This window comes from Cyanistes caeruleus, chromosome 25 (genome assembly GCF_971803275.1).
Source record: "Cyanistes caeruleus chromosome 25, bCyaCae1.hap1.1, whole genome shotgun sequence".
Classification (NCBI taxonomy): domain Eukaryota; kingdom Metazoa; phylum Chordata; class Aves; order Passeriformes; family Paridae; genus Cyanistes; species Cyanistes caeruleus.
The window spans coordinates 5,054,023-5,066,559 of record NC_141725.1 but is presented as its reverse complement, the minus strand read 5'-3'; the positions used below and the strand labels follow the sequence as shown (position 1 = coordinate 5,066,559).

General features: G+C 50.7%; 1 protein-coding gene across 2 annotated transcripts in view; it reads left to right on the top strand.

Moving 5' to 3' along the window:
- The window catches only part of UPF1 (UPF1 RNA helicase and ATPase), a 25,729-nt gene extending 13,192 nt beyond the window's left edge, over nucleotides 1-12,537 (top strand). For both annotated transcript variants that reach the window (XM_086863137.1, XM_086863136.1), the window contains exons 14-24: nucleotides 438-581; nucleotides 1,523-1,736; nucleotides 3,092-3,209; nucleotides 4,159-4,315; nucleotides 5,207-5,349; nucleotides 6,028-6,202; nucleotides 7,375-7,456; nucleotides 8,283-8,444; nucleotides 8,563-8,780; nucleotides 9,049-9,171; nucleotides 9,909-12,537. In XM_086863137.1, coding sequence (XP_086719263.1) covers nucleotides 438-581; nucleotides 1,523-1,736; nucleotides 3,092-3,209; nucleotides 4,159-4,315; nucleotides 5,207-5,349; nucleotides 6,028-6,202; nucleotides 7,375-7,456; nucleotides 8,283-8,444; nucleotides 8,563-8,780; nucleotides 9,049-9,168 — 1,533 coding nt within the window. In that variant the 3' untranslated portion in view covers nucleotides 9,169-9,171; nucleotides 9,909-12,537. The remainder of the gene's footprint in view (nucleotides 1-437; nucleotides 582-1,522; nucleotides 1,737-3,091; nucleotides 3,210-4,158; nucleotides 4,316-5,206; nucleotides 5,350-6,027; nucleotides 6,203-7,374; nucleotides 7,457-8,282; nucleotides 8,445-8,562; nucleotides 8,781-9,048; nucleotides 9,172-9,908) is intronic.

Here is a 12,537-nt window from a genome sequence, read left to right as displayed (position 1 = left end):
ACGTGTCATCCCAAATCCCACAGGTGTCATCCCAAACCCCGGGGTGTCATCCCAAATCCTACACGTGTCATCCCAAATCCTACAGGTGTCATCCCAAATCCCACAGGTGCCATCCCAAATCCCAGGAGTGCCACCTCAAATCCTGGGGGTCCCATCCTAAATCCGGTTGGTGCCATCCCAAATCCTGGGGTGCCATCCCAAGTCCCAGAGGTGTCATCCCAAATTCCAGGGGTGTCATCCCAAATCCCAGAGGTGCCATCCCATATCCCAGAGGTGCCATCCCAAATCCCAGGGGTGTTTCCCTCAAACCCCAGCACTGCTTCCAGGGGTGTCCCCCCCAGGTCCCAGGGCTGCCCCCCCAGATCCCAGGGGTGTCCCCCCAGTCCCGGCGCTGCTCCCGGCGCTGCTCCCGGCGCTGAGCCCGCTCCCTGCCGCAGAACGCCGATGTGATCTGCTGCACCTGTGTGGGAGCTGGCGATCCCCGCCTGGCCAAGATGCAGTTCCGCTCCATCCTCATCGACGAGAGCACGCAGGCCACCGAGCCCGAGTGCATGGTGCCCGTGGTCCTGGGGGCAAAGCAGGTCAGTCCTCGCATGTCCCTGGAGTGCACAGCAGGGAGTGGTGCTGGGAGGCCACATTCCCACTGTAGGCACACAAAAAATTTCCTTTTCTGTAATAGAAACCCAACTGACTTCATTTGGGGTCAGCCCTGTTCATTTTGGGGTCAGCCCTGTTCATTTTGGGGTCAGCCCTGTTCCTTTGGGTTCAGCCCTGTTCATTTTGGGGTTAGCCCTGTTCCTTTGGGGTCAGCCCTGTTCATTTTGGGGTCAGCCCTGTTCATTTTGGGGTTGTTCCTGTTCCTTTGGGGTCAGCCCTGTTCCTTTGGGGTCAGCCCTGTTCATTTTGGGGTCAGCCCTGTTCCTTTGGGGTCAGCCCTGTTGGAACAATCTGGAGAGTGAATAAGATTTGATATGAAAACGACCATCTGCAAAGAGAGTGGCACTAAAGGTTGCTGAGCCTTTGGGGAGAGCTGAAACACAGCACAAGTTGGAATGATTAATTCCCAATATGCCAGGGAATGGTTTAAACTGACAGAGAGTGGGTTTGGATTTTATATTTAGGGGGAATTGTTACCTGTGAGGGAGGGGAGGGGCTGGGATGGAATTCCCAGAGAAGCTCCAGGGAGAGCTCAGAGCCCCTTGCAGGGCCTAAAGGAGGCTCCAGGAGGGATTTGGGAAAAGGAATGGAATGCCAGGATGCAGGGATGGATGGGATATGGGAGGGAATTGCGGGCAGGGAGGGGCTGGGATGGAATTCCCAGAGCAGCTGTGTCTGCCCCTGGATCCCTGGGAGCGCCCAAAGCCAGGCTGGAGCCACCCTGGGATAGCGGGAAGCGTCACCAAGTGGGGTTTACAATCCTCCCAACCCAAACTGCGCTTCTGCCTTTTCCAGTGGGATATTTATAAATTATCCCAAAAAGCTGCAGCAGCCAAACCGAGCCACCCCCACCCTGTTCCCGCAGCTGATCCTGGTGGGTGACCACTGCCAGCTGGGGCCCGTGGTGATGTGCAAGAAGGCGGCCAAGGCGGGGCTGTCGCAGTCGCTGTTCGAGCGGCTGGTGGTGCTGGGCATCCGGCCCATCCGCCTGCAGGTGCAGTACCGCATGCACCCCGCCCTCAGCGCCTTCCCCTCCAACATCTTCTACGAGGGATCCCTGCAGAACGGCGTCACCGCAGGTGAGGGGCTGCTGCAGGGCTCGCTGCTGCTGCTGCTGCTGCAGGGCTCGCTGCTGCCGCTGCAGGGCTCGCTGCTGCTCTGCAGGGCTCGCTGCTGCTGCCGCTGCAGGGCTCGCTGCTGCTCCTGCAGGGCTCGCTGCTGCTGCTGCTGCTGCAGGGCTCGCTGCTGCTCCTGCAGGGCTCGCTGCTGCCGCTGCAGGGCTCGCTGCTGCCGCTGCAGGGCTCGCTGCTGCCGCTGCTGCTGCAGGGCTCGCTGCTGCCGCTGCAGGGCTCGCTGCTGCTCTGCAGGGCTCGCTGCTGCCGCTGCAGGGCTCGCTGCTGCCGCTGCAGGGCTCGCTGCTGCTCTGCAGGGCTCGCTGCTGCCGCTGCAGGGCTCGCTGCTGCCGCTGCAGGGCTCGCTGCTGCCGCTGCAGGGCTCGCTGCTGCCGCTGCAGGGCTCGCTGCTGCTCTGCAGGGCTCGCTGCTGCCGCTGCAGGGCTCGCTGCTGCCGCTGCAGGGCTCGCTGCTGCCGCTGCAGGGCTCGCTGCTGCCGCTGCAGGGCTCGCTGCTGCTCTGCTGGGCTCGCTGCTGCCGCTGCAGGGCTCGCTGCTGCCGCTGCAGGGCTCGCTGCTGCCGCTGCAGGGCTCGCTGCTGCCGCTGCAGGGCTCGCTGCTGCCGCTGCAGGGCTCGCTGCTGCCGCTGCAGGGCTCGCTGCTGCCGCTGCAGGGCTCGCTGCTGCCACTGCAGGGCTCGCTGCTGCTCTGCAGGGCTCGCTGCTGCTCTGCAGGGCTCGCTGCTGCCGCTGCAGGGCTCGCTGCTGCAGGGACAGTGGGGACAGTGCTGGCGTGGCCCTAAAAATGGAGTTTGGAGCAGGGAGCGGTGCTGAGCAGTTCCTGGTGTGGGCACACTCACACACACACACACACACACGTTCCCTTTCCTTAACACAGACCCAAGAGACTGCAGTTTGTGATGGTCCTGTTGATTTGGGGTGGGTCCTGTTCATTTTGGGGTCAGCCCTGTTCATTTTGGGGTTCAGCCCTGTTCATTTTGGGGTCAGCCCTGTTCATTTTGGGGTCAGCCCTGTTCATTTTGGGGTCAGCCCCATTTCTGTTCCCATGGCCTGGAAGGTGTCGGTGCTGTTGGAACAATCTGGAGAGCGAATAAGATTTGATATGAAAACGACCATCTGCAGAGAGAGTGGCACTAAAGGTTGCTGAGCCTTTGGGGAGAGCTGCAAATCTTCATCAGGGATCAAAGCAGGCATTCTCTCATCTGGGTTTGGTTTTTTAATAAAAAAACTTTGCATCAGGCTTCACTTTGAGGCACTTTGATATGGAAATTGCTGACTTGTGCTGCTCCCCGTTGCTCCTCAGCTGACAGGGTGAAGAAAGGCTTCGATTTCCAGTGGCCCCAGCCTGACAAACCCATGTTCTTCTACGTGACCCAGGGACAGGAGGAGATTGCCAGCTCAGGCACCTCTTACCTGAACAGGTGAGCAAAACTCAGCCTGAAACCTAGGCTGGGCTGGGCTTTGAGCCAAGCCTGGAAAAGCTTGCAGCAGGGCTGAGCCCGAGCTGCATTTCAGAGCTGCTCCTCCCTGCCTCCTTTCAGGGCAAACAGGAGCAGCTCAGAGCTGGGATGCTGGAGAAGGAGCAGGGGGTGATGAATTCCTGATGTGGATGAGTTTGGGCTAGCAGAAAACGCTGAATTTTGAATTTTTGAATTCTGAACGTTTTTTAATTCCAGTAACTCCTCAGGCAGAATCCAAAATCTCATGTTTAATCCAAAAGGGGATGGAAATGAACTTTCTGTTTTTCCCTATTTTTTTTTTTTTCTGCACATTTCACCTTCTTTTTCAACAAATTAACTTAAAATTCTCTCCTCTTGGTTCCTGATTGTTCATGTGCCTGGCAGGGAAATCAGCCCAAGTTATGAAAAGAATATCAGCCGAGATATTTTTAATCTCAGTCTGTTTCCTGAGCAGCATGTGCAAGACTGGATAGAGCGAAGCAGATTGTGCACAAACACAAACAGCACAATGCTTGGCTGATAGGGGCCACTGACATTCAAAACATTCTATATTTAAAGCTTTAAGATAAAGCCCCCCAAGGATCCCGGGGGATGTTTGGGGATGATGTTGATTGGTAAAAGTTCCACGTGTACATTTCCAGCAAGAAATTCCTTCTGGAATTAAGGGGGTTTTGCTGTTTGTTGTGCAGCTCTGAGGAGGTGGAGGTGAAATTTGTGGCGTTCTCAGGCCTTTGAGGTGTTGGTTTTGTCCCAAATTCCTCTCTGCATGTCCCAAGTGAGGAGCTGGAGCCAAATTAATTGCGGTGCTGGAGCAAAATTGATCTTTCCATGGAAGCACCCTGCCTTGGGAGCCTTTTAAACCCCCTGAACTTGTTAAAAACCTGATCCCTGACCCAATGTGCCTCCCCAGGACGGAAGCTGCCAACGTGGAGAAGATCACCACCAAGCTGCTCAAGGCTGGGGCCAAGCCTGACCAGATTGGCATCATCACCCCCTACGAGGGCCAGCGCTCCTACCTGGTGCAGTACATGCAGTTCAGCGGCTCCCTGCACACAAAGCTCTACCAGGTACTGCAAAAGTCACAAACTGGGAAATTCTCCGTGGTTTTTTACGTTTGTTCCATCTTCAGCCTCGGGCTGTGTCGATGGATGGGGTTTGGAGTTGGTTTTGGTTGATGTCCGTGGATGGATTTGTGAATTTTGGAGTTGGTTTTGGTTAAAATCAAGGAGATGAGTTAGGAGTTACCAATGGGGACAGGGAAAAGAGGAATCCCTGCTAAAATCTGTGTGGAAAGAGGCTCCAACAAATCCTCTGAGGCGCAGAAGGGAGAGGTCACTGTGGAAAACCTTGTGCCTTCATCAGCCCTCCATGCCAAGGGACGTGCAGGAAACCAAGCAAATAAATCCTGGTGGCCACAGGATTTATTTGCTTGGGAACACATCCTGCCATCAGTGAAACTCCTCCAGCAAACAGAAAAACGAGCTGCTCCAAACAGGACAGTGCTGTGTTTAATATTGTTTTGCAAGATTGAGAACTGGAGCGGTGTTTTCACTGCAGGGATTGGTGGAAATGGTTTTCTCCCTGTGCCAGGAATGATGTGTCCCCTCTCACTGAGGTTTCTCACAGCTGATTTGGACCTTTCATCCCACAACATTTTGGAACAGTCAGAACTTTTTGGCAGCGTCCTCAGCCAAGAGCTGCTTTGCACAGTTTGGGGGACGCAGGAGAACCATAAAGCTCTGAAGATGAAAGGAGTTTCTCCTACACTGAGACTCTGTGTTCCCCTCTGGGGAAGCTGCTCAGTGCCCAGAGGAATTACCAAACCATCCCTCGCTCCAAAAACAACATTTTTTCTCAGCTGGTGGAAGGTTCAGTGCGTGGTCAGGCCCTTTGGCAGTGCCTGCTGGTGTCAGAGAGCTGTTTTGCTTCCGTGATTGAGGTGTTTTCCTGCGTTCCAGGAAGTGGAAATTGCGAGTGTGGACGCCTTCCAGGGCAGGGAGAAGGATTTCATCATCCTGTCCTGCGTGAGGGCCAACGAGCACCAGGGGATCGGCTTCCTCAACGACCCCAGGAGGCTCAACGTGGCCCTGACCAGAGCCAGGTGAGGGAAAAGTGGGCACGGAGGGACAGGACACAGGGAATGGCTTGGGTTGGGTGGGAGAGTGGGGAGGAATCCTTGGGATGGCATTCCCAGAGCGGCTGCTCCATCCCTGGAGGTGTCCAAGGCCAGGCTGGAGCAGCCTGGGGCAGTGGGAGGTGTCCCTGCCCTTGGAATGGGATGTGGATCACCATCATCATCATCACTGGATCAGCTTTAAGGTCTCTCCAAACCAGCCCATCCTGTGCTGGTTTTATCTGCTCATCTCAGCATTTGGCATTTTAAAAATAAATAAATTAAATTTTAAAATAAATTAAATTTTAAAGTAAGTTAAATTTTAAAATAAATTAAATTTTAGAAGTCACTGGAGCCTCCCTGTTTTCAGCACAGATCCCTTCCCTTCATCTGTTTCTCCATCCCTTCCAGCAACCACTTTTTTGCCCATTTTGGGGTTTTTTTTGGATGGATTTGGTTCCAAAGAGGCTGAGATGGAATCCAGCACCACGCTGCTGGGCTTCCCTGGTGTTTCCAAGCCCGGGGGGGGTTTGGCTGAGCACAGGAAGGAGGAATTTTGTGGTGCTGAGCCACATCTGGAACCATCAACAACTCCCAGTTCCATCAGGCTCCTCCTGCAGCCCCCAGAGGGGTTTTAACCTCAGCCGGGGCTGACTTTGTTCCCAGGTACGGGGTGATCATCGTGGGGAACCCCAAAGCCCTGTCCAAGCAGCCCCTCTGGAATCACCTCCTGAATTACTACAAGGAGCAGAAGGTGCTGGTGGAGGGGCCCCTCAACAACCTGCGCGAGAGCCTGATGCAGTTCAGCAAACCCCGCAAGCTCGTCAACACCATCAACCCCGTGAGTGCCCTGCCCCGGCCCCCCTGCTCTGACAGCACACAATTAGCCCCTGATGGCTTAATTAATGATAAATGAGTGCAGCGAGCCACCCACACGGCCTCACGCCCCGCTGAGGTTTCCATTTTTGCCGCCGTTCCCCGCGCAGCGTGACTTCGGGGGGAACAGCCGCTGCCGCGGCGGGCTGAGCAAAGTTCCTTATTGCTCTTGAATTGTGGGCTTTGATGAGGGGTGAATCCTGAATGGAATAAAGGAGCTGGTTTGTGTAGACAGGGAAAACTCACTTTTAACCCTCAAACTGAAACTTTATATTTGATTTTTGATAGGAATTGTTATGGGGGGAAAAGGGAAAACTCACATTTAACCCTCAAACTGCAAGTTTTATATCTGATTTTTGATAGAGATTGTTATTGGGAGAGAAGGAAAAACTCAGTTTTAACCCTCAAGCTACAAGTTCTATATTTGATTTTTGATAGGAATTGTTATTGGGGGAAAAGGGAAAACTCACTTTTGACCCTCAAACTGCAAGTTTTATATTTGATTTTTGATAGGAATTGTTATTGGGAGAAAAGGGAAAACTCACATTTAACCCTCAAACTGAAACTTTTATATTTGATTTTTGATAGGGATTGTTACTGGGGGAAAAGGGAAAACTCACTTTTGACCCTCAAGCTACAAGTTCTATATTTGATTTTTGATAGGAATTGTTATTGGGGGAAAAGGAAAAACTCACTTTTAACCCTCAAGCTGCAAGTTTTATATTTGATTTTTGATAGAGATTGTTATTGGGGAAAAGGAAAAACTCACATTTAACCCTCAAGCTGAAGGTTTTATATTTGATTTTTTTTTTATTTTATATTTTGATTTTGGCTTGACAGCCAGCACAGGACAGTGAAGGGAACAAGGGAATTCTCAGAATAGACCAAAAACTCATCAAATGTTTCACAGTTTGGGACAGGCAGCTGGAAAAAAATCTCATTTTTGGTGTCCAGGATGTGGCTGAAATAATAATTAAATATTTTCTCTGCGTGTTAGAATAAATCTGTTCACTCAGCATTTGCTGGGTGCAGCTTTATGGATTTTTTACCCCAAAATAGCTTCCACTGAGGTTGCAATGTGAGGTTTTCTTGGGGGAAAAAATGAGGATTAATGTGTAATTCCCAAAATCTCTGCAGGGTGCCCGTTTCATGACCACTGCCATGTATGATGCACGGGAGGCCATCATCCCTGGATCTGTCTACGACCGCAGCAGCCAAGGTAAATTCCCAAAATTCACTTTTTTTAGGGTTTGTTCTTCCCCTGATCAGCCCCTGAGGGGTCACATCTTACACATTTCAAACTTTGCGCTTCTTCAGAGCTTTTAGACGTGTGGAAGTCTTGAATTTGTTAAAGATTTAAACTTCAAACTGCAGAAAAATACGGAATTTGAGGGCTGAAAATGTTTGGGATGAGTTTAAGGGCTGAAAATGTTTGGGATGAAATTGAGGCTGAAAATATTTGGGATTTAATTTATTTTGAAAATGTTTGGTATGGATTTGATGGCTGAAAATTTGGGATTTAATTCATTTTGAAAATGTTTGGGATGAATTTGATGGCTGAAAATGGGATGGATTTGAGGCTGAAATATCTGGGATTTAATTCATTTTGAAAACGTTTGGGATGAATTTGAGGCTGAAAATTTGGGATTTAATTCATTTTGAAAATGTTTGGGATGAATTTGAGGCTGAAATATCTGGGATTTAATTTAACAATTGAAAATGTTTGGGATGAATTTGATGGCTGAGAATGTTTGGGATGGATTTGAGGCTGAAACTTTGGGATTTAATTCATTTTGAAAACATTTGGGATGAATTTGAGGCTGAAACTTTGGGATGTGCCTGGACTTGGCTGTGTGTAAACAGAATCCCAAATGTGTGCAGAGCAAGGGGAAGAGGGGTGTGAGAGGGTGTGAGGACCGTGAGATGGTGCTGCGGGAACGAGCGTGGCTCGGGCGGATTTGTGGAATTCCCAGGGGATCACTGCTCTGTTTTCATCTGCAAACCCCCCCAGAACTGCTGCAATCCCTGCTTCTCCCTTTTCCCAGGGCGTCCATCCAACATGTACTTCCAGACCCACGACCAGATTGGGATGATCAGCGCCGGCCCCAGCCACGTCACTGCCATGAACATTCCCATCCCCTTCAACCTCGTCATGCCCCCCATGCCTCCCCCGGGGTACTTCGGCCAGGCCAACGGCCCCGCTGCAGGTAAAGGAGGGGGAAAATCCCTCCCAGGAGCCAGCTGGCAGGGGGCAGATTGGCTGAGAAATGAACGTGTTTTGTCAGCTGTGACATTTCTCACTGTGCGGGGTGAACTCCTCTGCAGGCCGCGGGGCTCCCAAAGGAAAGACCGGCCGCGGAGGGCGGCAGAAAAACCGATTTGGGATTCCTGGCACGAGCCAGTCCAACCTCCCCAACAGCCAGGCCAGCCAGGACGTGGTGTCCCAGCCCTTCTCCCAGGGCCCCCTGACCCAGGGCTACATCTCCATGAGCCAGCCCTCACAGATGAGTCAGCCTGGGCTCTCCCAACCGGAATTATCCCAGGTGAGCGCGGGTTTTGGGGCAGCCGGAGGTTCTGGTGACCCCACGAGGCTGGAGCTGCAGCAGTTACACCCTGCACCGCTGGGGCCGTGAGGGTGAAATGTGGATTCAGCTGATGAGCAGCTCAAAGAACCCTTAATGTGGGGAAATCCTGCACCAAAAAAAGCAGATTTAAAAAACCAAACGCTCCCAGCTTTAGCATTAACCTGGGTCTGCTTTGCCCGTGAGCTGGACACTGACCTGGAGCCTTCCCTGCCCTCTTCCCTTCCAGGACAGTTACCTTGGTGATGAGTTTAAATCCCAGATTGACGTGGCGCTGTCACAGGACTCAACTTACCAGGGGGAACGAGCATATCAACATGGTGGAGTGACGGGACTGTCACAGTATTAGAGTGTAAGGACCCCTGTGTCCCCTCCCTCCTGGTCACACTGTCCCCTCCTGGTCACACTGTCCCCTCCTGGTCACACTGTCCCCACCTGATCACACTGTCCCCTCCTGGTCACACTGTCCCCTCCTGGTCACACTGTCCCCTCCTGGTCACACTGTCCCCTCCTGGTCACACTGTCCCCACCTGATTCAAACTGTCCCCACCTGATGTAAAACTGTCTCCACCTGACTTAAAACTGTCCCCACCTGACTTAAAACTGTCCCTACCTGATTTAAACTGTCTCCACCTGATGTAAAACTGTCTCCACCTGATGTAAAACTGTCTCCACCTGATGTAAAACTGTCTCCACCTGACTTAAAACTGTCCCCACCTGATTTAAACTGTCCCCACCTGATTCAAACTGTCTCCACCTGACTTAAAACTGTCCCACCTCCTGATTCAAACTGTCTCCACCTGATTTAAACCTTTCCCCACCTGATTTAAACTGTCCCCACCTGATTTAAACCTTTCCCCACCTGATTTAAACCTTTCCCCACCTGATTTAAACCTTTCCCCACCTGATTTAAACTTTTCCCCACCTGATTTAAACCTTTCCCCACCTGATTTAAACCTTTCCCCACCTGATTTAAACTGTCCCCTCTCCTAATTTAAATTATCCCTCCCCTGCTCTCATCTGTCCCTCCCTGGTTTAACCCCTCTGGGTGAGCAGGCTCCCCTAACCGAGCTCTCCTTCCTCCCCCAGGTTGAGGAAGAAGAGCTAAGCTTGCGTGGAGCTTAGTTCATCAGCATTTTATTCTGGGTAATAAAAAAAATAAAATAAAATGGATACCTGTTTTCCACTGCTAAAACTGAAGCACCACTGTGTGAGAGCAACAGGAGAAAGAAACCAACCAACGGAGAGGAGAGGAGAGAGAGAAGGGAGCGCGCGCGAGAGCCACTGCTAGAGCTCAGTGAGACAAGGAGACTGACCGAGAGGAGAGAGAGCCCTGAAGGACTGGCTGGCGCCTCGCTGGGACGGACCTCACCCCAACAGGAGTGCTCAGCTGAGTCCCTGCTCCCCCAGTCACCCCAGCTCCGGAGAAGGGCCTTAAAAAAGCAGGTTTCACTTCATTCCATACTTCTCTTTGCGAGCAGGGCATTACCTTTTCAGAGCGGATGGGGAGAGGAAAACCCTCATCTCAGAGTTGGGCTCGTTTTGCCAGGGGTACTTAAAAAAAAATAAAAAACCACAAAAATATTTTAGCAGGAACTGTTTACATTTTAAAAGCAGAGTATCTGAGAGAGGGAGGGAAAGCAAAACAAAATAAAAAAGAGAGAGAGAAAAGTTCCCTGCCTGGGTGACAGCCAGCCAAGCAGAAATCCAGCTGCTGCTCAACTCTGAGGTGCAGGTTTTGTTGTCCAACACTGGCTCTGAAATTTGTTGTCATCGTGTCGCCCACATTCTGAACGAGGTGGTTTTAAAGAGATCCTTTCAAAACAAAAAAACAAAGGAGCACTGAATTTTTTAAGAAGTTTTGTCTCTGAATTCTTAGTGGTGGACCTGGGAGATTTAGATCCTTGTTCTGAGAAGCTTATATTACAAAAGCAAAAAAAAACTTTAAAAAAAAAAAAAAAAAGACAAAAAAAAAACCCAAAAAAAAAAAAAAAAGATGTTTCAAACAAAAATTAGAGCACCATCCTTGAGAACTTCCAGTGTGATTTCAAGTTGCAGCAATCAGCCTCTTCTTCCTACACGGGATAGCAGTTGAGAGTGAGAGGAGCCTGCGTGCTCGAGCAGGAGGGTTTCAAAGTGTTTTCTGTACGCTTTAATTGGCAACTATCTGGACTCTACTCTGTGAAAAAACAGCCTTTCTGTAAGATGAACTTTATGCTTGAAAGGGGACGGGTTCCTGTGCCCTTCGGCCCTGGAGGGAAGGTGCAGCCAGGCCTGCTTTGGTCCCCACGGATTTGGGGGAGGAGCAGTGGAAATTGGGGATTATTTTGGCCGGGAAGTAAAGGCTCCACGCCGCTGCAGCAGCGGGACGGACAAACGGACAAAGCAGGCAGGTGGTGGAAGGTGGTGGCCTCTGAGAGAGAGAGAGAGAGAGAGGGAGCTGGGTTTAGTTTAGGAGGATGGGTCAGGCTTTGGGGTTTGTCCTTGGGTGGTGAAGGCAGGAGAGGGACAGAGCGAGGTGTTGAAGCGAAGTTTTCAGGGAGGGGGGGATAAAAAAAAAAGGTTTGGAAAAGCTTTGCTTTGTTAAAGGTGAAGTTTTCAGCCCAGCTGGGGATCAGGACTGGGAGAGGAGCCCATGAGGAGAAGCCATGTCTGGAACACTCACAGGGGAGCCCTTGGGAGCTTTTCATTTCTGTCCAAACCTTGCTGGGAACAGCGCAGAGAGAGAGAATCGATTCCTCCAGCCCCGTTTGTTTGAGCAGATCCTGAATTGGAGTAACCTCTACCTCCCAATTGGCAGCAGAGATGGATCCAGAGCCTGGGTGTTGTCAGGCTGGAGTTAAGCTTTACACTCAAAGGGCTCCAAGTGTTTCTAGTCCTTTTTTTTGGGGGGGGGGAAACTCAAAATACCTCTCATCTGAATGTACTTCAAACAGCTCAGACCCCGTTTTTGTAGCCAGGGAGGGGGGAAACCCTTTTGTTCCTGTCCTTCCTGGAGATCCCTGCCCTGGATTTGCTGGATCTGCCCCCAGAGCACCCCCAGCCCGGGAGGGACGAGCTCCCCCAACCCCAGGGGGGAGCTGCAGAAACCACAAAAACCACAAAAACTCACAAAACCCATTCTTTTCTCATCCAAAGCCTCCAGAGTTTAGACTTCCAAAACAGTGAAAGAATGGAGACACAGGCCACCTTCCTTCCTCGTGAGATGGACTTGTTTTATTTATTAACATTGCCGAAGGGCTTTTTAATTTTATTTTTTTTCCCTTCATAGGCTGCGTAGTGGCGTAGAATTTTCGGGTAGGTTTAAGCTGAACCCCTCTGTGCAAAGCTATCCATGAGTAATGTAGCCCCCTCCTCTCCCCTCACCCTTTATTTCACTGCTGGGAATGCTTGCCTCTGCTTCGTGCTGGTTTTTTCCTTTGTAGCAATTCAAACTCTTTTTGAGTTTTACAAATCCAGACATCAGTGCTAGCACGGTGTTAAAAAACTCTTTCCTTTTGGTTTTGTTTTTTTTTTGTTTGTTTTCTTTTGTTTTTTTAATTAATTGAATTTTTTTTTTCTGTCTCAGTTTTGTTTTAAAACCTGTTTGTCATCAATAAAAAAGAAAAACCAACAAAAATACGAATAAACAGCTCTTGCATTCAAGGTGGCCCCTAAGTTTCAATGAGGAAACCATGCAACGTTCATTAAAGCTTTAGTCTGATTGTATAAACTTCAA